General features: G+C 43.4%; 12 protein-coding genes across 12 annotated transcripts; 3 read left to right on the forward strand and 9 right to left on the reverse strand.

Moving 5' to 3' along the window:
- Positions 1-912: 912 nt before the first annotated feature.
- EAE97_008542 (uncharacterized protein) lies at positions 913-2,591 on the reverse strand. Its single transcript, XM_038879057.1, has 6 exons — positions 2,344-2,591; positions 2,234-2,288; positions 2,132-2,182; positions 1,992-2,077; positions 1,182-1,933; positions 913-1,095 (listed from the first exon to the last, which is right to left on the reverse strand). Exon 5 carries the CDS (start codon positions 1,850-1,852, stop codon positions 1,358-1,360), a length of 495 nt encoding a protein of 164 aa, XP_038730139.1. The 5' UTR covers positions 1,853-1,933; positions 1,992-2,077; positions 2,132-2,182; positions 2,234-2,288; positions 2,344-2,591; the 3' UTR covers positions 913-1,095; positions 1,182-1,357.
- Positions 2,592-3,476: 885 nt separating this feature from the next.
- Positions 3,477-5,339, reverse strand: EAE97_008543 (uncharacterized protein; the record flags this gene model as incomplete). The annotated part of the gene is made up of 2 exons (XM_038879058.1): positions 3,477-5,026; positions 5,084-5,339. 2 exons carry the CDS (start codon positions 5,337-5,339, stop codon positions 3,477-3,479), a joined length of 1,806 nt encoding a protein of 601 aa, XP_038730140.1.
- Positions 5,340-6,193: 854 nt separating this feature from the next.
- EAE97_008544 (uncharacterized protein) lies at positions 6,194-7,345 on the reverse strand. Its single transcript, XM_038879059.1, has 2 exons — positions 6,735-7,345; positions 6,194-6,683 (listed from the first exon to the last, which is right to left on the reverse strand). The coding sequence occupies exons 1-2, from the start codon at positions 6,955-6,957 to the stop codon at positions 6,607-6,609; spliced, it is 300 nt and encodes a 99-aa protein (XP_038730141.1). The 5' UTR covers positions 6,958-7,345; the 3' UTR covers positions 6,194-6,606.
- A 919-nt stretch (positions 7,346-8,264) lies between these two features.
- Positions 8,265-8,903, reverse strand: EAE97_008545 (uncharacterized protein; the record flags this gene model as incomplete). Its single annotated transcript, XM_038879060.1, has 1 exon — positions 8,265-8,903. The coding sequence occupies one exon, from the start codon at positions 8,901-8,903 to the stop codon at positions 8,265-8,267; it is 639 nt and encodes a 212-aa protein (XP_038730142.1).
- A 943-nt stretch (positions 8,904-9,846) lies between these two features.
- Positions 9,847-10,266, reverse strand: EAE97_008546 (uncharacterized protein; the record flags this gene model as incomplete). Its single annotated transcript, XM_038879061.1, has 1 exon — positions 9,847-10,266. The coding sequence occupies one exon, from the start codon at positions 10,264-10,266 to the stop codon at positions 9,847-9,849; it is 420 nt and encodes a 139-aa protein (XP_038730143.1).
- Positions 10,267-11,368: 1,102 nt separating this feature from the next.
- Positions 11,369-11,824, reverse strand: EAE97_008547 (uncharacterized protein; the record flags this gene model as incomplete). Its single annotated transcript, XM_038879062.1, has 1 exon — positions 11,369-11,824. One exon carries the CDS (start codon positions 11,822-11,824, stop codon positions 11,369-11,371), a length of 456 nt encoding a protein of 151 aa, XP_038730144.1.
- Positions 11,825-13,082: 1,258 nt separating this feature from the next.
- EAE97_008548 (uncharacterized protein) lies at positions 13,083-14,015 on the reverse strand (the record flags this gene model as incomplete). Its single annotated transcript, XM_038879063.1, has 1 exon — positions 13,083-14,015. One exon carries the CDS (start codon positions 14,013-14,015, stop codon positions 13,083-13,085), a length of 933 nt encoding a protein of 310 aa, XP_038730145.1.
- A 1,726-nt stretch (positions 14,016-15,741) lies between these two features.
- EAE97_008549 (uncharacterized protein) lies at positions 15,742-16,554 on the reverse strand (the record flags this gene model as incomplete). The annotated part of the gene is made up of 1 exon (XM_038879064.1): positions 15,742-16,554. One exon carries the CDS (start codon positions 16,552-16,554, stop codon positions 15,742-15,744), a length of 813 nt encoding a protein of 270 aa, XP_038730146.1.
- A 1,137-nt stretch (positions 16,555-17,691) lies between these two features.
- EAE97_008550 (uncharacterized protein) lies at positions 17,692-18,888 on the forward strand (the record flags this gene model as incomplete). The annotated part of the gene is made up of 1 exon (XM_038879065.1): positions 17,692-18,888. The coding sequence occupies one exon, from the start codon at positions 17,692-17,694 to the stop codon at positions 18,886-18,888; it is 1,197 nt and encodes a 398-aa protein (XP_038730147.1).
- Positions 18,889-19,741: 853 nt separating this feature from the next.
- EAE97_008551 (uncharacterized protein) lies at positions 19,742-20,456 on the reverse strand (the record flags this gene model as incomplete). The annotated part of the gene is made up of 3 exons (XM_038879066.1): positions 19,742-20,218; positions 20,285-20,368; positions 20,424-20,456. The coding sequence occupies 3 exons, from the start codon at positions 20,454-20,456 to the stop codon at positions 19,742-19,744; spliced, it is 594 nt and encodes a 197-aa protein (XP_038730148.1).
- Positions 20,457-21,020: 564 nt separating this feature from the next.
- Positions 21,021-23,416, forward strand: EAE97_008552 (uncharacterized protein). Its single transcript, XM_038879067.1, has 5 exons — positions 21,021-21,287; positions 21,361-21,980; positions 22,037-22,117; positions 22,178-22,347; positions 22,405-23,416. Exons 2-5 carry the CDS (start codon positions 21,732-21,734, stop codon positions 22,421-22,423), a joined length of 519 nt encoding a protein of 172 aa, XP_038730149.1. The 5' UTR covers positions 21,021-21,287; positions 21,361-21,731; the 3' UTR covers positions 22,424-23,416.
- A 138-nt stretch (positions 23,417-23,554) lies between these two features.
- Positions 23,555-24,583, forward strand: EAE97_008553 (uncharacterized protein; the record flags this gene model as incomplete). The annotated part of the gene is made up of 1 exon (XM_038879068.1): positions 23,555-24,583. One exon carries the CDS (start codon positions 23,555-23,557, stop codon positions 24,581-24,583), a length of 1,029 nt encoding a protein of 342 aa, XP_038730150.1.
- Positions 24,584-24,836: the final 253 nt, after the last annotated feature.

A 24,836-nucleotide genomic window follows, 5' to 3' on the forward strand; every position in this document is an offset into this window, starting at 1 on the left:
GAACAGCAAAATATCCAACGACGAGACCTTTACCTGATCAAAAGAGAGAGATTACCACTTACCGAAGCAATTACCCATAACTACGCCTCCGCACCTACGGAGATTCAATTTCCGGAACGCCAAAACCAACAGCAACCACCCTGATCAACCAACCAACTAACCAATCAACTAACTGACAAATGATATCCAAGATTCCCTAACTACATTCACCGTCCACTACTCACCACAATCCGCTCTTCCACCAAGCACAAACACAATACCAATATTCCTACGTATCATCTATTTCTCATTTACCCATCAACATCCACACGTCCCAAACACAACGCAGCACGCGTAACACAACATCAACTAAAACATCCACAACCGCTATATCCGCAGAATACCGTATGATTACTCGTGAAAACTCGTTTTCTGTGTAATCAGCGCACGACATGAAACACACAATAGATTTGTGTAATCTTTAGCATTATGCTGAGACGCTGCGCTGCAGTTTAGAGCCTCGTGGAGAGATTTGCTATTAAGCTGAGCAATCAGGAGAAGTATGGGAGCTTGAAATGAACAGAGTGACTAATCTAGGTGGAATAATTGAACAGATGATGGAGAATGAGGATCAAAAATAAAACATACCATTTATTGCATTGCCGTGCCGGTTTGAGAGAAATTCATGAATTAATTTAATCAAGCCTCCTTCCATTCTGTATACATCTAACTAAGTACGTACATTAATTTCCAATGAGTGTGGTATCAAATCCAATCCAATCAAACAAAATCATGAATAAAACTCAGGCGGCTCGCCCCGAGCACGAGCACGAGCGCACCAAGCTTTTCCTCCCTCCTATACCTAATCCTGCGAAGTAAATTGACAATACCTTTCCTCCATTAAACTCCATCCTTATTACCCGTCAAAGGTCCTCATCGGTAGCCTTTACCCACTTCATTTCTCATCATTCCTGCATACCCACTCTCGCTATCTGTATACGAAAACGGCCTTTCTCTTTCCGGGGAAGGCGCGCCTGCGGTCATACTCGCGCTTCTGCTTGGAGCCGGGAGCTCGATCGGGCCCTGTCCTTGGTTTGCCTTTCTTTTTCTTGTAATCTGCAATGGATTGATCAGCATACGCGCTTTTTACAATGTTTCCAAACGTGAATTGAAGAAAAAAACAACAGTGGAAAAAAACATACCTCAAAGCGTCTTGTGCACTCCTATCATCCATCTCACTCAATGTTTGTCCTCCATACCCCTGAGAACTTAAATGCGACTCGTGATTATGAGCCGGGCTAGGGAATCCAGGACTTCCCATCGGACTTCCAACCGATACACTCTGATACTGGCCATTTCTAACTGTCTGCATACCCACTTAATCAATCGGCGGACTTCGGCTTCTAAAACTATTCGTGTCGGGATCCGTGTAAGCACCGTGGTGAGGCGAAAAGCGTCCAGATGCAGTATCTAAGCCTGAAAGACCAGATGCGAACTTGGAAATATTTGGATAATTGGCTTCGGACACTGTACGGCCGCCTTGCGACATATAAGAATTATGAGTATCATCGTAAGGGTTGCTGCTAGCTGGAGGCCCGGTCGATGGTCCATTGTGAAATACTTCTTTCATGGTTCGGTGGCGACCGCACATGTAGAATAGAGCGCCTGCTAGAGCTATCACAGCGACTGCACCAACGACGATACCGGCAATGGCGCCAGCCGGTAATGATTTATGGGAGGAGCCAGAAGCAACGGCTTTTGCGGTTTCTAAGGGAAAATATTCATTGGGAGAGAACTCCATCGTTGCATTTTCAGCATACGCAAACTGAACATCGAAGGTTTGCGTAGCATTGGCATTTATAACCCCGACCATACCCTCTTGACATGCACCAGGAGCCGAACAATAGAAGAATATAGGTTCTGTATCGTTAATACGTAAGTTAAATATAGGCGGCTAGTTAAGACTTGTCAGCATCATTTCATCGATCTCAAGGAAATAGAGAGTGTCTAACATTATTGGAGACAATAGCAGTAGGTTCGAAACCACTCCAGAATCCAATCTTTCCTGCCCCAGTGTCTTCGTATGGTATACATGGTTCTGTAAGATTGAAATTAAATATTGCCTATGAACAAAAGATTCGGAGTAAAATACGTTTGTATTCTGCTCTCGCCACAGAATGATTTAATGGATAAAAGCAAAATTCTACAGACCCGTTAGTCAAACATAAATGCGATGTTGAACATAATGACCTACCAATAATATCTCCAACATCCGCCGTCAATTCTTTAGGATCGTAGTTGAGGCCATCCTGATAGTCATTAATATTCAGTTGTAGCACAATTACATTCGCAAGATCAACTTACTGCACCAACCGATACAACATGCGTCGTAGCAGCAGTCTTCGAAGCGCTTATCGATGAACTTGTGGATGAACTTGTGGTGATGAAACAAAGCTTGTTTTTGATGCTGAAGCCGTGGAAGAACTATCCGCAATTGAGCTCTCCGTACTAGAACTTTCAGCCCGGACCGAAGCAAGGATTGATAGCCCTAACAGAGCGAATAGCCTCGACAGCATCTTTTTGAACGTTGAGTCGTCAATTAATTAATACGATTTGTAAAGAACGAACCTTATCATGCAGCAAGAAAAACAAAACAAAGAATAAAGAATGTGAAAAAGGTGTACCAGTACAGAAATCAGGTGGAAATCTTACTTACATGCGGGGTGGTTGTCCATATCAAGAACCGACCAGCGAAGCCAGCCCCCATGAAAAGATAACTTGGGACAGTATTGTAAGAGCAGTAATAGTGTGCGGCTGAGTAAGAGAACAGCCTGGCAAATCTTGCAAATCTTTCTAAATTTTCACGTAGTATTGACTGAGTGAACTTGGCAAAGAGTACAGCGGTGTATTACCCGGTAGCTATGGGAGATTTTGGGCATAATATTCCACGTTTATCTTGGGTCATCCATAGCAAGTGCTTCAAAAAGTGCGGAAGTTCTGAGGCGTTTGTGTCGGTTGCATTCATCCATCACGTAAATAATCCCCAAGGAAAAAAGAGGACCCGATGTTAGCAATGTAGCATGTATGTAATTTATCCACAAGAAGTTCATATCTTTAGAAATACCATTCCTAACTAGGGAAAATCAGAAAAAATCGATATCGGACACAGCCTCCACTTGTAGGATTCTGCAGGGAAAGAATGGGGGCTGGAATCATTGATTGACGGAATCCAGGCTTATGGCCGATGCTTGTCGGTAACCGTGCCAATGGTAACCGAACTTCCAGAAGCCTTACGCATTGACCGAATTGACCCCTGAGGGGCCCCTTGCCTGCTTACATCTCTCGTGTTGCCTCATTTCTTGATTGAGATTCGCGTGGAAAACGTGGTGGAAGTAGTGTGACTGCGTACTCTTTGACCAATGAAGTACATAACATGTTTATAAAACTGACAAAAATCTAATGTTGTATATGGGTATATGGCACACCTTTAAAACCGATCACTGAACCTTCTTCGCTTTCGCCTTTATCTTTTCCATCTTCGAGGACTGTAGAAGACCACTTTCGACAGCCAAGGACCATAGACACCATAGATAACATATGCCAAACCCAGAAACTCCAACTGCGACATTCATGACAACCCAGAAATCAGGGAAAGGAGCAGGTGGCGTCCAGAAAATCTCTCCCAAATGCCAAGCAACCATTGCCTGATAAAAGAGCGTATGTATCAATGTAGTTCCGAATCCTATCCAATTGCCATCATTATGCTGCGCATACACTTCAAAAGAAAAGGGTGGAAGCCCAAGAAGGTATAGCCACAAGAGAACCAGAACGAAGTAAGGAACACGCAACTCTACTCTTTGCAATAATGGAAACATTGTAAAAGCACCAAGAACATTGGCAAATGCTATCCATGATCGAGTTCCTTTGCTAAGTCCTCCTCGACCAGCCAGCATCACAGTCATTGGCATTAGAGGTAACAAGACGCTTTTCTCATGTACCTGGAAACTGAAAAGGAAGAATCCCCACGCTGATGTTGCCAAGGCCAAGGGCAATAGATCCTTTCGTGGTTTGAAGAAGATAATCAAGCATGGAGGAGTGATGGATGCTAAAGTGATAAGTAGTGAAGCTTTCTGAAGAAGACCCTGATCAAAGTTTCGGAGCTTGATAGCGACATTTAACGCGCACCAGAAGTTGGCCACCTTGTCTTCAAAAAGGCCTCGCGCAAAAGGGAACACTCGGTATATGACCTGTGCACTTTGCTCCATGATGGGATAATACCAAGCGCGATAATCAAGTTTGTCTGCAAGATGACTAAGAATGGGTAATGGTGCTGCAAAACCATCAAGCTCTGGTCGGGCACTGATACCTTGACTTTTCTCGTAGAGAGCACCCAACAACAGGGGCAGAAACAGGGCCACAAATGATACCAAAGTAACAATCGCGATGCCTAAAAACCTAGGAATATTGATGGGAAATATGCAGACTCCCAGTAGGTATGCAAACATAGCAGGAGCATAATACAGGGCCATCTGCTTGAATCCCAATGCCATGACAAAAAACACACAGCTCCACATGTATCTGCCAGCTAGTACACTAGACATGCTAGCCAGAACCAATCCAAGCATTACTGTATTGTATTGAAAATGTGCGTGGTCGATGAGGATCGATCCAGGTTGCATAAGTATAGCTGTCAGAGCAATTGATGCTGTCCATATATTTACAGCTTGAAGCTTGCTTAATCGTCGAACGAAGATGACCGCTGCAGGTACGAACACTAAGTATTCGGAAATGATAACTGTAGCTCTCATAAAAACCTTCATTGTTGGATCATCGAGTCCTCGCGACGTATATAAGGCGAACCACGAGGGGTTTATGAATCCTCCAATCTTTCCAAGAACCCAGCTGTGATATGCGGTTAAGGGTGGATAGTCCAATCCCCACCATTCGAGATCATGGAAGTACCATTGTGAAATCGGAAGTTGCGTTGTAATCTCCATCCAGTGTCTCTGAGCTTCGTAATCGCCATGCATCGGTGGACTTTGAAAGCCTGCCATAAAGAGTCAGTGGCAGAACTCACAGTGATGGGCAGAATCTACAAACGTACCAGAATATCCCCAAAGTCCAGCAGCCCACCTAAACAGACCTACGGCCATCAATATTAGAGGCAGTACCACCCATTGCGATGTCGAACTACGCGCAGACCAAAGTAGAGAGGCCAATGGATACGTAGGTTGATTTCCACTCATACGCCTGGCTGTTGGCGTGGTAGGAGTAGCTATTGAATCACTCTCAGACATAGCTTTTTTGGATCGTTGACCTCGCGATCGAGTTTTGTATGGTGAGGGAGAAGGTCCAGCCATTGTCACCGAAAGATTGAAGCCGAATAATGAACTATTATCATTGCTTGAAGTAAATTACAAGATTGAGTCCAAATTATGTTGGGTCAGTCATGTACTGTAATAAATTTGTGGGGTGGTGCGCGATGAATACCACTATATTTATTTTATCCTTGCGCTTATTAGCCATGATGACACGCTTCATTTTTTACATCTGTGTACCAACAACTTCTACGCCAACTCCCAATTGAATTTTTTATTTATGCGCCTCATATCCTCCTATTTTCCATATCCTTCTTCAGAATCAGAAAATTCGTTGTAAAAATTACTTGAGTAGGTAGTTGTAGCTAACCGCTTAAAAAACTCTATAACAACCAATATACGTAGATGAGTAGGAAACGTTCACTTCCAAATTTCTCGAGTATGACCATGTTGTGATGGTGAAGCCGCTTACAGCTTTCGAGTGAAAGAAGCAGCTTAAAACAATACAGCCGACATCATTAAAATCGCTATGCACTTCATAGCTCTTGAGTTAGACACAGCGGATAACTATGAATTTTCTTCTCATCAGCTCCCCATCTCCAAATTCTAGCATTGAATTAACCTTAATACTTGCCGCCCATCTGGCCAGAGACAACTGCATACGCAATCGAAGCGATACGATAAGCGTTATCAGGGAGGATCGCGATTCCATTAATATCTAGCCTGTAGATCCTGCACAGTATCAGGAAAGCACAGCTGTTTGGGAAACTGCCTTCAAATGAGTGGTCTAAGTCGGCGCTTGGATCCTGACATTAGCAAACGATGTTCATCGAGTAGGTATCGATGACACTGCTATAGCACTTTACGATTTGCTAGCGCGGACTTCAAAATGTCTGATGATATTCATTGGCAAAACAGTAATGCAACTACAAGAAAAGACATCACGTATAACACTACAGTACATACGAATCGGTTCCAGCGACTGATATTCCATTCGAGCTCTGAAGCTCCCAAATTCCCATGAGACCGGCATGCCATGGGCGACCAAACCAGCAATCTTCTGCGTTTACACCCTGCCTTAAAAATGGCGGCATAAATATCCCGAACTTGATTCGTATAAGAATTCCAGAAACCCCTTGAAGCGCCCTATACTCCCAGTCACACGCCATATGAAATCCATCTTCCAGAAAACGTGATAGTTCACGTACAATTTCGACAACAATTCGAGTGTTCGAGTATTCTAAGCTCAAAAATAGACTCGTGTTCCCTTCCTTTTTTCGAAACGCAAAATGTCATCCAGTAAGTTGCATCATCTAACATGCAACCCAAGAATATGATGGTTCTTCGTCCTCTGTGTTGCCAAATATCCTGGAGACTTTTGCAATTCTGAGATTTGATAGTCAGCGGCCATTCTTAGACATTTCTGATCAGCCTTACCATTGAAGCGCTTTTCTGTCTCTAATTCTGTTTTTATAAATTTGGCACTCTTGGGTTCAACAGTGAGAAGTAATGGTTCCTTGGCTACATGCTTCGTGTATACTTGACGGCAGCATGCTCCGACGAAAGCTAATATCAAGACCAATAAACCCATGCCAAGGTTCACAATGACCGTTGGCTCAAGATTGGCCTTGAGTGCTATTAACATTGTGGCTAGACACATATTGATAGTTGGTAGTTGAATGATGTGATGGATACGTATATTTCAGAGAGTACAATTGGTATCTGATGGTTAAAGAAACGATGTGTGATGCAAGAATTTTCGCAAGAATACAATGGGCAAAGGAGTCTCAAGAACATGATTGAGTGTAGGAATTTAAACATTGGAACTGTTGGTTAGTCGTTCGAGACTTCCCCATTGTTCAAGACACACATCTCAGAAGCGCTTCCCAAGAATCTCTAGGATATTGCCGCCGATAACCTGAATCCTTCCTAAATCCTAAAGCTTGGGCCAACTCGACAATGTGGATGCTCTTCGCAGCCAGCAAGGTACGCAATACTCGATACCTCTATAGAAAAATGCTTCGGATATTGTTGGTTAACGTTTCATGTAGGAAATCGCACGAAGTGGATGTGTGATCAGCAACTCGAGGACGGTAGATCTTAATTTAACATTAAAGTCACGTGCCGACCCTTCCATCTCGTACATCGTACCTATCTTTCCACAAACGTGAGTTGAACAAACAAAATTTTAAAACATTTTCAGTCTGATTTAAGTATATGACAGGAAAAATCCATGATACGAAGTGGGTGTAGCGGCTGGCCACCTGTAGCTCTGTCGCTTTTGTATGTTTGCTTTTCGATAAGCCATGTCCTCTGCATCTCAGCGCAGTATAACTACACAAAAGTTCCTGATGCCATTGTGCATTATCTGAGGTGTTCCTTGATTTCTCTAACCTACTTAGTTGGAGGAGTATTTGAGCGGCAACCTACATAATCTTGATTGCCTGCTAGCGAAGGGACATACTTTTATTTCACGACCCAACCAATTTCACGATTATCCTTTCTAAAGTTAAAGCTAATTGATTACATGCATTTGAGACCAATGTCTTGCAACGGCATTTGGCAATTCTTTGAAAGAGAATGCTCGAGTCTCTCTGGCTTTGATCATAGCTACATGAAGTCATGAATAAATGGTTTATATGTTCATTTACGAGGAATATATATTCCGATTTTTATTCTCGAGTTTCTGGGAATTTTTTCCATAATCAAAGCGTCTTGTCCCTATTTGGCTTTTGACAACTTCAAACACTGCAGCGATTTCTCTCTTATTTTGTCACGACAATCATCAAAGTAACATTATCACATTTGCACAGCACGGGTAAATTTATATTTAAAGTTTAATAAAATGTATTATTTTTTGGGTTGAGCTTTTGGATCGAATCGATCTAATGAAATATCAAATTAGCCAAGTGGAGTCGTAGGAAGAGGTAATGAAAGTGAATGAAAAACGATTTCTCCCCCTCTTCTTTAAAACTTCTTCTTGATTGATCCCCAGAGCGACTTACCGATCTTCTTGGCCTTCTCCCTTTTGCTGTCTCTTCTTGAAGAGGTGGGGGGAGAATCGAATGTGGCGCGAGCCTCTCTTTGTCTTGTCTGCCTGGCCAGAGTTGCCATGTCCATGTTGTCGGCGATCTCCAGGTCGGGTCCGTCGAATGGAACGAATGGTGTTTCCTCTGGTTGGCTTCTGGTGCTGCTCTGCTCGTCTGAGGAGCTTTCTTCGATTCCGTGCGCGAAGCACCGGGGGCACCTATGTTTTGATTGAATCAACAAGAATCCGAGCTTGTCGACTCCAAGAACGATGCCCACGTCTGCTACTGCGGATACTTTGTGATGCCCGCAACGGTACTCTGTGAGGACACCTCGCCTGTCTTTGAGATTGGCTGGCGCAGTGAGCAAAGGACTGATTGGACGAGAAAGGATGACTGGGCTCGTGGGAGGTATTTGGTTTCTGCAATCAGGGCACTCCCTGTCGTGTTTGATCCAGGTCGTGTCGGGCCCGGTGATGCATCTCCAGTCTTCCTCGTCCCCAGCTTGGTGCAGAGTGAGATTGGCGAAGTACTGGTGGTCGCAAGTGAAAGTTGTTACGGCGCCAACTAACCAAAGCATGATTGGGTTTGGTTTGGGGTTGGATTTGGTGTTGGTCTTGAGAATGAAGATTATTTCAAGGTCAAAAAGTCTTGGTAGAGAAGATTTGTTTTGGTTGTCTAGCTCTAGAACCGAGTGGATGGAGAATAAATAAGTTACTTTGAGAGGATGATGGAAGTTTATATAAGTTATCTACAGTAATTGTTCTGAACTTATTCAGACATTGTAGCTGTAGTTTACATTGTTTCTCTCCAGTTCGGTTCGTGATCTCGCCTCGAATCCGCAGGATATAGCATTTTACTCGGTATTGAACAATGCTGCTGATTCTCTGAGATACAGCTCCGACCAATAAGAGTTATAGGGATCTCCATTCTGTTTTTCACAATATTGTTGTGTTATAAGTTCGCCATTGAGGTGAGGATGGGAATTCGAATTCATATCCATCACGTGATATCCGATCCCGCGCAAAGGTATTTATCGTTGGCTCCAGTTATCACTTCGTCAATCATTTTGTGTGAATTTTCGTCCGAAATTCTTGCTTTCATTGTGGTTAAAGTTTTGTTAAGATGTTTATTTGCTTCCTTATGCTAGAATGAGCACATGCTTGACCACAGGGATGTCTCTGATACTCACGTACTTTGCAATGCTCAGGGAGTAGTACTCGAGAGCACTGTAAAACATACACAAATAAGTCGAAATTTGATATCTTTGGAGAAAATATTTTTCAATTAACTATGCCGTAGAGTCTGTATCTGATATTGGTTGGGTAACAGCATACGGAGGCAACGTCAACGAGAGAGGCATATTAGTCACATTTGCAAGTAAATTTTGGTACATTTTGAGTTTAGTTAATTTTGTTATTATTCTGCAATCTTACAATTCATTCGTATAGTGGATATTTTCAGAATCTTCAGTTAGCTCGCCCCGTCTCCTCATAGCTCCTCAGTCCGCTGATTCTCCGAAATCATCTCGATGACTTCGCAGCTCGACGGACATCATCTGTAGAGGAGTCGATCGGAACTAGTGGCCGGCGGCAAACTTTCCTATCTACATCATCTGGGCTCTTTCGCGTGAAGTCATGTGCGCCATATTTGGGGAGTTCAGCCAACTCATTGGCATATGGGTTTACATCACCTCCGTCAGGTTGTCTCGGTTCTCGGGGATTGATGATGACAACCGGGTGAGATCTGAGTGGTTCTGGATGTGGCTTTTCCCGACATGTTGTACACAAAAGTGCCGAATTCGCAATCACAGCTCCAGATGGGCTCTTACAGCTCATTCGTCGAATGATTCCCATCACACCAGGCTCTTGTTCCTCGCCGATTCGAGTGGCGGAACGTTCTTCGTGTCCGCAAGCGAAAGTGGTGAGGAGTGTCGTGGACATGATTGCGATTTTCTTGTTCTTCTGTGTGTTAGAAAGTTTATGTGTAATTGTATGGGCGTGAGTCGAGATGGAGAGAAAAATTCATCGACTTCAGGGTGAGAATCTAGCCACTTATGAACAGCGTAGAGACTTGTTCAGGCGCTGTTCTGGGATTGTCCATTTCGGGCTAATTTGAACCACTAGAAAATAGGGAGAGTTCTAGAAATCACTTATTGAATATCAAACTGCCTCGGGAGACGCCTTCATTGAAACAAAAGTTTTTACATCCATGCAATAGCTCGTTATCCTTGGTCACGTGATTATTCTCGAAATGTCTAGGGGATCCAAGCGATATTTGATTCAACTCTCAATTGAGTTTCACAAGTCCTCGATAAAAAACAAAAACCAATATTGCATGTTCGTTGCACACAGAGCCTGAAGCAGGGTAGCAAATGTACTGAAAGATACTCGGATGTGAAAAGGCGTGCTTCATGCACCGCCTCTCCCCCTTGCGAGAGTATAATCATAGCCAATCATCACTTCTAGCTATTATCAATCAAATTATTCCAATCGTCAATTGTTAAGGCTTTTGAGCTTGTTTTGAAACTGTTTCTTGTCATCGGAATTCAGCCAAATTGTTGATGGTTGTGGATTGTACTCTGAAATCCTTTCACTGCTATTTACAGTACTTTGTAATGACATGATAGTTTCAGGAAAATTCTCTCTTTTGAAGGAACTTTATATAGAAAAATTAATACCACAAATAATCCATCAAAAGTCTGAAGAAGCAATATTATTCCAGTCTGGGAATTGCCTGAATCTAATTCTCCAATTCACAGGTAGTCATAGGTTGTGGTGTCTAATTGTTGTATGAATATCAAGTCACTTTCGTTAAGTTGGCGTAGCACATGGGTAGCATTGTGTCTCACATTGATGGTCGTAGTTTTTTGTATGGAATCGATTGATATTTTAAAGAAACGCCTTTATCCGGGTGTCAATTTAGTTATTTTTTTGTGTTTTTTTTCCCTTTTCGGTTCCCTGCTGGTCCCTTGATCCCGCGGTCGAGGTCTGTCCGGCTCGCTCTAGCTACTCAGCGTGTGAGTTAGCTATCTGCGATGACTGCCTATTCTTCTGGATCCTTGGCGAGGAGCCATGCGGTGTCGTCGTCTTCGTCGCTGAAGAGTTTGGCGTCTGCGGATCCCGGGATGGGCTTGCGCTGGAGGTGACGTTGGGGTGTTGGGTGGTGGAGTGTGAGTGTCGTCTCTTCCTCCTCCTTGGCTGCTCCCCTGGCTGCCTCTCCGGCTGCCTTCTTGGCGAGCGCGATGGTTTCCCTGACGCGCTCGTCTCGGAGCTCTGTGAAGGTTTTGTTGACGTTTTCGGCTTGGATTCCTGCGGCGAGGAAGTCCTGAGCCGAAAATTCAACGCAAACTTCGCAGAGGCCTTCTCGTGCGATGTCCTTGGGGACCTTTGCTTTCGTGCTGAAAGCTCTGCGAATGCTCATGGCTCTCTTGAGCTTCTTGAGCTTGGAGGGAAACTCGGGGAAGCGGTGGCCGCATTCGAAGACGAAGTGATTCACCATGATGTTTGTTTGTGGGTGAGTGGTTTGTTTGGTTTGGTTTCTTTGCTTTTCTGTTGGTTAGACTGAGAAGCTCTGAGGATGAGGAAAGAAAATTAAGAGAAAGATTTCTGAAGCTTTATATAGTATTTAGACGGAGTTGTTCTGATAATCTCTGGCATTTTTCAATTGACTGTGTGATAATGGAGTCCAAGGTGAACAGCTGGTCAAGTGAAGGTTTTTCTGCTCAAGTTCACCCTTTCTAAGCGTTATCGTGCTCGAATTACTGTAATCAGCTTGTACAACGGCGCATTAGACCTGTTTTCTCATTGTAGATTATCTGTTCACACACTGTTCAGCTTCTGTGCCCGAAACAGTAGACTTCGATGTCATCATACCGCGTGGAACCTGGGTTCATTTGTCCAGCAAATTACTACGAACTAGTTCCCAGCTAGTCAAAGCTTATAATCCAGGTACAGAATAGATGTCGTTATTTTGATGCCATTCAGCCTTTGTTCGAAATGCGTATTGTGCAATCCATTCTCCAGCCAAACACATATTTCTCACATTTGCATATTGGTTGATTTCAGGGGGTGGGTTACGTGGTCAATTTTTCACTTTTTTTTATAGGGATGCTTTCTTTGCAAATTTAGCTGCTATTGATGTTATTTTTCATTGACGATAAAATCTTATATATCGTGATGAAAACATGGTATCATATGCTTGCCGATAGGCCGTTGAGTAATTTTCATCATAATTCTATGTATCTAACCACACATATTCTGGGTACACCACGAATCACTCAACGATTATGTAGTCGAATAGAGACGCTAGATTTTCGACTTGCTCAGTTGATCTTTCATGAATCCAATATCTAAGATATTGAACAATATGATACCATTGATAGTCGGCGCAATGGTACATACACTGTCGTGCAGTCGTGTATACAACGATATGCAGCATTGGACAAAGCTTTTATAGCTCCATCCGGCAATGGCTCAGCAACATATGCAATTTATTGAAGTTCATAACACTATTCATCACATTATTCATCAAGTTTTCTCAAAATCACTTTTTTATAAGGTACTACAAGATACTGATCAAGTTTATTTAATTGTTTCTATCTCTTTTAAATTTGAACCGTGTTATAAACAGTAAAACAAGATTCTATTTGTCTTATAGACAAACTCCGGAATCCGATTAAGAGTATATTGGTCCTGCGTCTATGGCTCTTTTCTATCGTAAGTCGGATTCTAGCCTCACCACCCCCCCACCCCCGCCTTCACCGGCCCCTCAAACCCAGTCTGGAAACCTCATCCTCGGATCGAGTGGTAGAAGGAGTCAAAGTGAGAGGATCGGGGATTAAGATGAGCAGAGAACTCGGTCTGGATTCTGAAGACTGGAATTCGAGTGGCTGGGTGATTCGGTCGTGGTGCTTCTTGAGCGTCTCGGAGGTCTGTTGTCTGACCCAGGCGTTCACACGGGGGTGAACACCGTGGTCCTTTGGTGGAGGCGAAGGTGGGGATGGGGATGATCTGCGTGGGCCGTCTGTTACACTCCTCTGAAGCTCTTGTCCTGCAAGATTTCGTTGGCCTGCACCTCGACGTCTCATCGCGTCCCATCCACGCGTGAGTACGTCTGTGCCTGGCAAGCCGGTGTAACTCCCTGGGAGATTCCATGGCTGTGCGTCGGTCTGTGGCTGAGACGTGGTGGTGCTGGGGAATTGAAGAACTGGCAGGTCCGGTGGACCTTCCGCCATGTTCGACAACTGTGCGTTGGCCTGTGGTGAGGGAGTGACTGGGTGTCGAGGTGGAAGGAGAACCGGGAGATCAGGCGGACCCTCGGCCATGTTCCACGGTTGTGGAACTTGGGGTTGGGAGCCGGCTGAGTCTGGTGAGTCGCGTGCTGGGGCTGGGAGTCTTACCTGGGGTGCGTGAACCGGATGTGGGCGATCCTGTAAAGTCTGTCCGCGAGGACGTGGGCTGGGTTGCGCTTGCTGTGCTGGCCGAGAACGCTGGCGGTTCTTTGCCTGGCATACAGGGCAAAGATCCATGCTCGGTCTTCTGATAAATTCGTTTAAGGTGAAGGCTCTTCTTAAGCGGTTGACGATCGGGTGTCGGTATTGATAGGGTGTGGCCTGGGCCCGCTCTATGTATGCCTGGGTGTCTGGGAGCTCGTGTGTACAGCTGTACACGACGATCCGTGTGGCTGTCATGGAGGCGGTAGACTGTTGGCTTGTTGAGATAGTAATGTGGGTAGCTACTCTGATTGATTGGATTTGAATACTGGAGTTTCGATCCGATTGTTTGTGTAAAGGAGGGAAGTGGTATTCAAATCTAGTCTGACTGGGAGAAGAAAATGTAATGTTTGACCGAGGATATCATTCCTCTTATAGTTCCCGCCTGGAATTGTTCTTCTATAGTTATGTAGCTAATATAAAGAGACTCTGAGCTTTGTTGGTGACTCGAGAAGTAAAGCTAATCCATTGACGATTTGGCAGCAAATTCCTCCAATTTCACTTATTCCTGACCGTTGAGGAGAGTAGATTACACTACACGCAATTGTTCCACCACTGTTCCCTCACTATTCAGGTGTTATTTAGCAGTTGTTGTTAGCAATTTAAACTCCAACTGTGAACGTGCAGTCAATTTCAACGGAACCTGTCTATTCAAAACCATGGCCTTCCAATTTCAACCTACTCATTCCAAAGCTCACCATTGTTTCATACCTGTTAACTACTTGTTCCAATGCTATTTTTGAACTGTTTCAGTTCTGTTGGCTTCTACTCTCCCGAAAAATAGTTGATGCTAGTTTTCACTTTCGTCATCTCATTAGTTCCTGGTGACTAAAATTCCTCACTTCATCCGATCGAGGCAGATGTACATATTATGACTTCTTTGATATGACCCAAAGTATATAATGACTGACTAATACCATATCCCAATTTCACAGCAGCTTTAGTCAGAAAATTCGAGCGACTGGAAGGAAATGGTCAACGCATTCGAGTGGGACACTCAATTCTACAGCTCTACATGAAGCGCCATATATCATCCGAATCTACCAAATCCTCATACAATACAATAGTTATGCTAGAATAACTCATCGCCAGCTCCAAAACGGCGAGTTTCAATGATATTGACAATATAGTTTCCTCTCCTTGTAAGATCACATGATTCTTTCTACGTGATAAATCAACGCCATAACCGTCCGAACCGAAAAAGAAGCTTTTCGCAAGGAGAAGCGACAAAATTAGCTCCGGAGATCAAAATGCCAAGAAAAATTAAACGATAAACCCTTTTCCAACCTTAGCTAGACTTGGTTGAAGTGAAATTCCTTTTACTGCTGGCTATTATCTGTGAATGACTTTAAATGGACATAGAGATTCTAGGAGTAGGTACCCCGTTATGCAAATACAGCTATTGAGGAAGATGATGACGTGATTAAGTATTCAAGGAATTTCTCCTGTCGTCTCTACTGAACCACCACCCTAGAATGCTCTTCTTAACTCCGCCAATATATATCATTAATCCAGCGTAGTTTTTCTTACCCAACTATAGAGCCTTCAAGTCAATACTCAAAGAGTACATACATGTCCATCTCAATCACATCATAACAATCATATCATTCACCACATTTTCACATTTTCACAATGATTTTCACAACAATTTTAATAATGCGAAGCGCAAGTATGTTTTGTTTTGTTTTGTTTAGTTTTTTAATATTTTAGTATTTTTTTTTAAGTATTTTGATTATTTCATAAAATCTCAACAAATGATGTATAATTACGCCACTCCGTTGAGACTCGCGAGGTAAAGATTGCCATCCTCATTAAAAAGATCGCTACCGCTATCTCCCTTTACAAAAGAAAGAAAGTCAGCCATTGGTCTTGAGCTCAAAAAGAATCATAACGCCAGGGATGACAAAAGAAATCGGGGGGTGACTTACTCCTTCCGCACGAGCTGACAACGAGCTTTTGTCCTCTGCTCCTTGATCGCCTTCTCCTCTTTGATCTTCGCCGCTCTGGCGCGTAGATCAAGTTTCGGGGCCTCGGCTTCCTTCGGAGGCGCCATGGAGGTGTGAGGGGTGCGAGCTTGGATAAAGAGCTCCTTGAGATCCGTAGGACGAGCAGCCGGTGGCGCTTGGTTCTTGATGAACTCATTGTACTCTCTCGCCGCATCTCGCGCTTTCCACTCCTTCCGGACTTTCTCCTCCCGAAACAACCGCGCTCTCTTATCCGCCGGCGACTCCCGTGCAAGACTATCCCTTAACCGTTCTTCCATGTCCCGTGCATGGTACTCTGCTGTGAGACGTTCCATGTTGGAATCCCGGTAGGGATTCCGGGAAGGAAGACCGGAGTTCAGGTCTGCGTCCGATTCAAACCCCCTTTCCGAGACCGGCGAGACTGGCGATACCGGTGATACCGGTCTTTGCGCAGCTACGGTGTTGTACCGTCTTAGTTGGCTGGGAATCGTTTGTGGTCGTTGTGCAGGTGGCAGAGGGTGGCCATGTCGGGGGCTCGTCTCCGATCGCGTAGGCGCCTGTGTTCTACGTTTCTCGGCGTCTCGTTGCGCCTTCTCTTCTTCCTCCCGTTGACAATACGGACACAACTCCAAGGAGGGTGTGCGGATTGTTTCGGTGATCGTGAGGGCTCGCTTGATACGCTTCATCATCGAGGGCTTCTTTGGAGCTTGAAAGCTCGGGTTGGGCAGCTCGTGACTGCAAGCGTACACAATCTTCCTGATAGTGACAGGCATGATTGCTTGGTGATTGTTGTAAGTTGGTTGGTTGGTTTGTAGGTTGATTAATTCTTCAATATCGTCAATTCAAAAACAGACTTCTTTGCGTGGTTTGTAAGGGTATGTAATTGAGTTGAAGATATCGATGAAGATAATAAAACAAGATCCCATCCGGGAATTCCTCGAATTTTATACCCCGAGAAAAGGATTGTTCTGCGACTCCATAGCATTGTTCTGAGAATCTCTGACCTGAATACCGAATTCGATGCATGTGACCTAATAATAAAGTCTAGGAACATCGAACAGATTTGAAATGGACTCCATCCTCGCTTTCCGTATCCGGGGATTCGAGTGTAATAGTTTTGGTGTGTTGTTGACGTTGAGTTACATTCGAATTGTACTTTATCACCTACGATGAGGATATAAGTACATTGTTGTGGACGAGTCCGAATTGATAACGTCAATGATAACTACCCAGAGAAAATAAGTCTTCTGGATAGTGAGCGAGGAGAGATAACCCCAACGCTGAAGAGGAAAGAAAAGTCATATCTAGGGATAAATCATGCGAAACCATATACAGATGTAGGCTCAAAGAAAGCAGATTACTTTCGAGACAGGCGCGTTTCAGCCAAGGACGGAAAGAAAATTGCGAATGTGGCGCTTGTTTTCTGGAATAGAATAGAAGATAGGGCTGAAATGATCTCATAAAGTTTCTCTTTGTGTTGCGACTTGTTCTGAGATGATTCTCATGTTGTTCCAGGATATTTTTGGGAACATGAGATATTTGAGCGCTCCAATAGGAGACTCCGCGTTGTTCCGACGATGAGACTAAATTGGAGGCTTGATCTATTTTGACAGAATTCTTAGAGACACAAGGAGTGAGACTCTTTTGTTTCAATTCTTTGTAAATTTAATGTTTGATAATAAAGAAGTCAATCCACGATAAAGAAAATCCATAATCTTTATCATAACCCTCAAGTTCGAACAATAGCCAGAAGAATCTACTTAATTCGGACAATAGCCATTGTAAATTCTGCAGCTCATCTTCTCAGAAACATCAAGTCCAGTCTTCGAATTATAAAGTTATACAACTTTGTATATCTTTATACTTTAATTAAACAAACAACACCACACAAACACAAATCCACTTCCAATATGTCTTCGAGAACATCATTCAAGCCAGTCGAGGTGCAGGTAGTGTATGGAGAGTGCAAACACGTTTTGAGAAAGACCCAGGTAATCCCCATTCAAGTCCCCACAGGCGGAGAGACGTCCAAGAATAAGAAACGCAGCGGCTCTACTTCATCTAACACATCTAAATCATCTCGTCGCAGCAGCTGGAAATCTTTCCTCTGCGCTGGCGCAGAACAAGCTGAGAGTGACTCTGACAATGAAGCAGATCTCGTATTTCAATGTGCAGGACTTGAACTCGTCGACCACATTGCTGGCTTGTGTCCAGAATGCACTACCCGACAAAGCCGCTTGATCGCCCAGCAACAAGCCCGAGGTGCCGAAATCATTCGCGCTCAAATTGCTCAAGAGCAAGATGATGAGCGTGAACGACAGCGTCGAAGCTATAGGCGCATGGAAGACAGACGTACCAAATTCAGGTGCGGCAAATGCATCACAGAAGATCGTCATTCAATCGACCGATCGGCAAATGATGGATTCTGCTGCGAATTTGGCCAATCGTTCTGGAATGCCAAGATACCTGATGCTGAACACTCTTCTGTCCCTACCGCGGAATTGAAGCGCATGACAATCGGAACAGCTGAAGCACGAAACGCCGCGACCAAGGCAGCCAATTCCTACGGATGGAAATCCCAACCTGATCAGCTCAACAGGATTGAACCAGAGGTTATTTCTCAATTCATCAGAATTCCAGGAACCCAGCCTGCGTCTTTACTCGCTCCAGTAGTCCCCAGATACGAGGACGCTAACCTAGATATGGATCGATGGAACTCCCAGGTACGAACTTATCGAGGTACTGTACCCGCACCGAATAAACCGCTCCCTCCAACCCCATTGACAAGAAAGCCTCGGGCTACGCCAGTGAGATTACAGCCATCTAATGGACCACAAGTAGCTAGCAAGGTAATTCCGCTCAGGACTAAGGACTCAGATGTATCGGTCATGACATCGCCATTGAAGAGTGGTGAGGTGTCGCCGGTTTCATCCACCAACAGTCATTGGCCATCAAGTCTCTCTAGACCAGAGACACAAGATGGGGAATACAACTTGAGAAGACAGATGTCAAATCTTGAACGGGAAATTGATGGTGCATTAGAGAGTTGGACTCAGCCACAAGCAGAACCAGAGCCACAACCACAGGAGAGAAGACGGAGAAGATAGTTTTCCTTTGTACAAGATAGAGCAGCTGTAAGAGAAGATACAGAAAACAATTACACTCATTAGTTTCATTTGTTACTTTTTTTTGTTGGCTTTTCCTAAAAGAATCACAGTCTCACTTTCCTTTGTAAAATTCTTTCATTTGTTTCGTGCCTTTCAGGAGTCAATGGCGGAGAGGGGTATCTAGATAAGCAAAAATCTATAATAATTTTAAAAAATAATTTTACAACACAAAACAGAATATATGAAGTAGTGATGAATGGATGTGAAATGAATGAAGAGTATAGGCTGTGAAATGATATAGGAGCACCAGTGTATTTGAATGAAATTCTAAGCAGTATATTTTTTGCCAAGAGCACACCATGACATTACACGGTGTAGATGTGTTTGCATGTTGTGTGCTTCTCTTACCCTTGATATTCTAATGTTTGGCCAGGTCAAGCAGTCAGTCTTGCTGACATTGGTCATGACGTATGTATGTAGTATAAATCCAGACACAATAATTTACCTAGGCATGCAGATGAGAGTGGACGAGTAGTATTCGAGGGACTAAACATGGTATTCTCTGCATATCAAAAACTCGCTTGCAAATGTACAATTGAACCAAGAAATTAGGAAACGCCTCGCACCTCAAAATTAACTCCACCCACCCATTGGGCTTATCCTTCCGGAAAGACTTCACTTCCTGCGAAAGATATTCCGAACTTTGCTACCAATCTAAGGCGAGCTCCGTTGACATTCCGAATAGATTGCCGCCTCTACCATTGCGCTCATGTCCACCTTTCTTTCCCTTGCTCTCAATGCGCTTCCCCCTGCGTTGCTTGTCTGTGATATATCTTGGTTCTATATCGGGATTTCAATTGGCTTTGCCGTTCTTAATGGTACCGTTCAATTGCTCAGCTTTGAATTTGGCAACCTCTTTTTCAACTGCAACATTGATCCTCTTTTGCAATTCCGGTCTGTACCCAAATATAAATAGCAACTCCATAAACACGAAGAATGGAGCGAGGACTAAAGCTTGCACGAGGTTGTCAAGTAATGCGGGGGCACGCTTTTCGAAAGCACCATGGCCGACAAATTGCATAATCCACGAGACAAAGAATACAGCACCAGCGATTTGATTTGCCAAAGTAGCATTTGAAGAAGTAGCGAGGATATGATTTGAGAATGCGGTCCATCCGATGATGAATGGGAGAAGGATACTGCCTGCGACCGGTTCGAGAAGGATGTAAAAACCGCCATAGCAAATTGATCCGATTGTGCTAAAGTTCAAAGGTAAATTCGGAACAGTAAGCCATGAAGGCAGAGGTATTAATGTGGGACTGTTGGAGCACTGTTATATATTGTCAGCATGCCTGTCGTCCTCATTCTTAAGATCGCGAGAACTTTGGGGCCATACAAGGAACAGACTGGTGGCCAGAATCAATGGCACACATATCATATGAATGAAAACATTTGTAGGATTGTGATGGTAGGCCCCGTACTATATTTAACATTAGCCTCTGTCCAGTCGAACCGCGATGTTTGCCCGGACTTACAAAGGTAAGCTGTTTCTCAAGGTTGAGGGACATTTTGAAGAAATGATCTGATGCGACAGGTTCAAAATCTTTGCGTATGTTTGCGATATTCAGAAATGAACAAGCAAATGTAATTCAGAGCTTGATTTGATGGTTCAAGGTTGAGGCGCAGTCATTAACTCATCGAAAATATAGGAATTCTCGGAATGAGTACAAGATAGAGAAATAGAGGGGGAGAGTGGGTAGGATATGATATGATGGAGAAGGTAAAGGGATTTAAGATAATCAATACATCAATTCAGCCAACTTTGCCGATTTAAGCTGGTCGCGCTGGAAAGGGTGGTTTGAATGGATGAGTATCAAAGTGAAGAAAGCATGTGGTTGAACAGTGAACCTCGGAATGAGCATATGAGGGTGGTGGGTTGGAACTTCGAAATCCTCGTAGAATGGAAAGTCATCGAGTGGCAGAGCAGAGTGGCATGTCATTTTCGTAATTAATATTAGTAATCAGTTGTATTAGTAATCAATCTTCAATTATATTCACCATACGAGCCATGCACGTGCCATGCTAGATAATCGAGAGAATGCATGCAGTGCAGTCAATACCTGCCTTATACCTTAATATACCCATGGACCAGCGCATATTTCATCCTTAACGTCGCGGAAAAGTCTCGAAACTCTCTAGATCGCGTAACCTTCAACGTCGGGGCAATTGAGCTCTCTCTTGCTTTCTCGACTCTTCCTGTCTTCAATAGTTATACATTTTTTCCCAATAATCACAATTCCAAACCACAGCATCGACAAACCTTTGCGCATTCTCTGTGATTTCTTTCAGGGATCTGCCAAAGTGTCACGTCTTTGCAATTTCATTCATTTTCAAACAATGTATGTTCAAAGTCAACTATTTCCGGCTTTGATGAAGTTTGACTCGAAAACAAAGAAGACTGACAGTTCACAGAACAGTAAGATTGACTCGGCACTTCCATCAAATTACGAACAACCTTTAGGCGGACTTTGCGATCCGAAAGAGATTCAACATTTATATGGGATTGGGTGAATAAGTTGGGGTTTAGAGCAGGCTGAATATTAAGAGTTCAAGAGGGAAGGCTCTCGGATTATCCACATTGTCTTAATAGACAAATATACTTAAGCTCCGCCTCCTTTCAATAATTTCAACTTCTCTACGACATTACAAGTTTCTACCAAGAAGGAGGATCGTTGTGTTGCAGCGCAATTTCAAAGCTACATTAACTCACCAGAAGGGGCATTGACTCTACAATCCTGAAATTCCATCCATTTCGCTATCTATTTCGCTCCTCACCATTAAAAATGTTTTTCCTCTACAATCTTGAGCGTCAGGTCACCCTGCACCCATCGTACTTTGGTCGCAACATGCATGAGTTGGTGACTGGCAAGTTGTTGAAAGATGTTGAAGGAACATGTACCGGTCTTTACTACATCATCACAATTATGGATACCTTCAACATTTCTGAGGGAAGAATTCTCCCAGGAAGTGGATTGGCTGAGTTCACTGTTGGATATCGTGCTGTAGTGTGGAGACCCTTCAAGGGTGAGACTGTAAGAACTCGATTTTGTGAATTCATTTAACGTGCATTTCTCATGAACATATGTAGGTCGATGCTATTGTAACCTCAGTCAATGCTGTCGGTTTTTTTGCGGATGCCGGTCCTCTGCCCCTCTTTGTATCTGCACATGTAAGTTTTGTTTATTGTTGTTGGTATGCGATCCATACTAATTATACTAATTCAATATAGCTGATTCCTCGTGACATCAAATTTGATGCAAATGCAACACCACCCCAATTTACAAACAATGAAGACTCTGTCATTGAGCCAGGTACTCATGTCCGAGTAAAGATTATTGGTACAAGACCTGAAGTTGGAGCCATGTTTGCTATTGGTAGTATCAAAGAGGATTATCTCGGGTGAGTTTCCCATCTCAGTTTGTTACATTGAACCATCCTAATTAACTTCATTTCTAGTTGCTTGCAAGCTTCATGATCCTTGATATAACTCGGCCCTAATTAAACCCTCAACACCTTTCAAGCATGTTCCAGTCACAACTTCAGGTTTTTATGATGCAAGACCTAAGCTCTCTTGAACCACACCACTATTGTCATTTCATGGAGATATGACCTACCCCAGCGTATTAGCTCAATTCTTTGAGCTCTGAGGTGTAATAAAGTCTACCAGCCTCACTATGACAGGAATTTGGGTGAACCCAATATTATAAACGGATAGATGAATGGATATCTATCTCACAAGTATTTCTGCTATTATTGTTTAGTGATTGATTCTGTGAAACACTTGCTAGGTATTTTCTTCTACTTGGTTTAGTGATCAGATAAAAATCTTACACGTTTTTTGGGCCAAATATACAATATCATGCATTTAAACTTTACTTCAACGACAGCACGATTTGCAGCCATTTATCTAAATTTATTGTTCGACTAATTCAAAGAACTATTGTTGTATTTTCTTGGGGCTCCAGCTGCTACTTCTTGTTGACAGTTCAACTCAGCATGGAGTCACGCCATTGTCATTCTTGGTTCTACCGTCACCAAGGGCCAATTTCGAAGCGTAGTTTGGGTACATGATTCTGAACAAATGACCAGTCCGTCTGTCAGCCTAGTCTAGCAAAATGAAATTGTGCTTGAAAATGCGAGTTTAAGAACTAGTGCGCTCACTTTAAAACGTCATCTATTCGTTGCAGTATGAATGATGTTCCGAAAATTGTATTTTTTTGGTGAATGTTAATACAACAATTAGCTTATTGGCGAGCAGACTTCCCCGTAGAGTTCCCAGTGCAATGGCATGTCGTTTCTCACATATATCTCCTACGCTCTTATACGAACCGTTTCCTACACCTAGGCTACTTGCTTACGGTTCGTAGGTAAACCTGCTCAATACGGCAGCTTTGTAACCTCATGTTTATACTGTTCTTTTTGGATATTACGGTCTTTTCAGCATCATATATTACTACATAGTCGGCACATCAGAATAACTATTTACTTCCTCATAATTTGCTAGATATTTAGTGAACTCTTTACCCATTTGACTACATCCAATAATCTACATTCGTCAAAAACCCGATTAGTCATTTTTCGAACTAGCGACAGTCACGACTTCAGCATGGCTAGCTTGCCAGTCAGCGAAAATAAATACTTGAGGCACATTGGGCAGCTAACCACCAACTGTAATTGCAAAGAAAATCACATCATATGTCACCACCGCAGTCTCATTGTCGCCTCTGCCGTTAAAAAGGCCAAGATAGTCGTGGAGCCGAAGGTTGGACGATGTAAATGCCTTGGTTTTGAGTCGACGATACCCGCACCGCAGCCCGAGACATATACTGGACATCTTGCCGTGCTTCGCAACCCCACTCACGGAGAGTGGAAATCGAGACCGCACAGGTATCTCTCACCCACGCTCTGCAATACCTCACCACATTATGTGCAGCGATTCGTTGAACCCCCAGTTCGGGAAATGCTTCTCGAGGGAAAATGGCCGGGGAAACGACATGAATTTACTCTGGGAAAGGCCCAGGAGGACGATATTAAGGCCATGCAAGATATAGAAGAATCACTCAGGAAGGAAAAGATTAAACGTGAAACAAAAAGGAAGAACTCATATAAATTCGAGCACAACATGGAGATTCTCATGATAAAGATACTAGAAGTTCGATGGAATCGAGATAAAGAAGAGGAGTCGTGCGAATACCTTGAAACACTTGTTGGTGTGAAGGAAAGTGAGGAGCAGCAGCGAGAATTTGAGGAACAGAAGAAGGAATATCTATTGGCACAGGAGAAGTTGAAAAAGAAGAGAGAAGGCTATGTTCAAAGTGCGCTAAGAATATTGAAAGAGGCGTATGCAGCTGAAGATCAAAGTTATAGATATGCTGAGTGGGTAGGACAGAAGAATGATTTGGTTTTGGGGGACTTGGGGGATTGTTTGGAGGAGCAGGATAAGAAGGAGTGGAGGGATCAGGAGAGGAAAAGGGAGGAAGAGTGGGAGAAACGGAAGAGAGAGGGAGGGGATGGTGTAAAGAAACAGAAAAAAGAGGGAGCGGATGGGGAGGTGGCGAAGGATGTTAAGACTGAGTGGGTTGATGAATCGCTGAGTCTTCATCTTGATATTTCTGGTGGTAAGAAAATCTCTTGAATCTTGACTATATGGAGATTCAGGGTGAATAGATCTTCATTTTGTTGGTTTGGGTTAGGTTTGGTTGGGTCATATATCTGTTCCACAAAGGACATGAACAATTACAAATTATACGAGCAAGTATGTGGGATACTTTCGGTAGCTATGGTTAATTGGAAATCATCTGAGAAGAGTTTGATACTTCAAGGGACTTTTTAAAATGTATATCATTCTGTGATGTGATTTAATTTCCTTTCTATCTTGAGAATATATA

Source organism: Botrytis byssoidea (assembly GCF_014898295.1).
Source record: "Botrytis byssoidea strain MUCL 94 chromosome Unknown BBYS_018, whole genome shotgun sequence".
Classification (NCBI taxonomy): domain Eukaryota; kingdom Fungi; phylum Ascomycota; class Leotiomycetes; order Helotiales; family Sclerotiniaceae; genus Botrytis; species Botrytis byssoidea.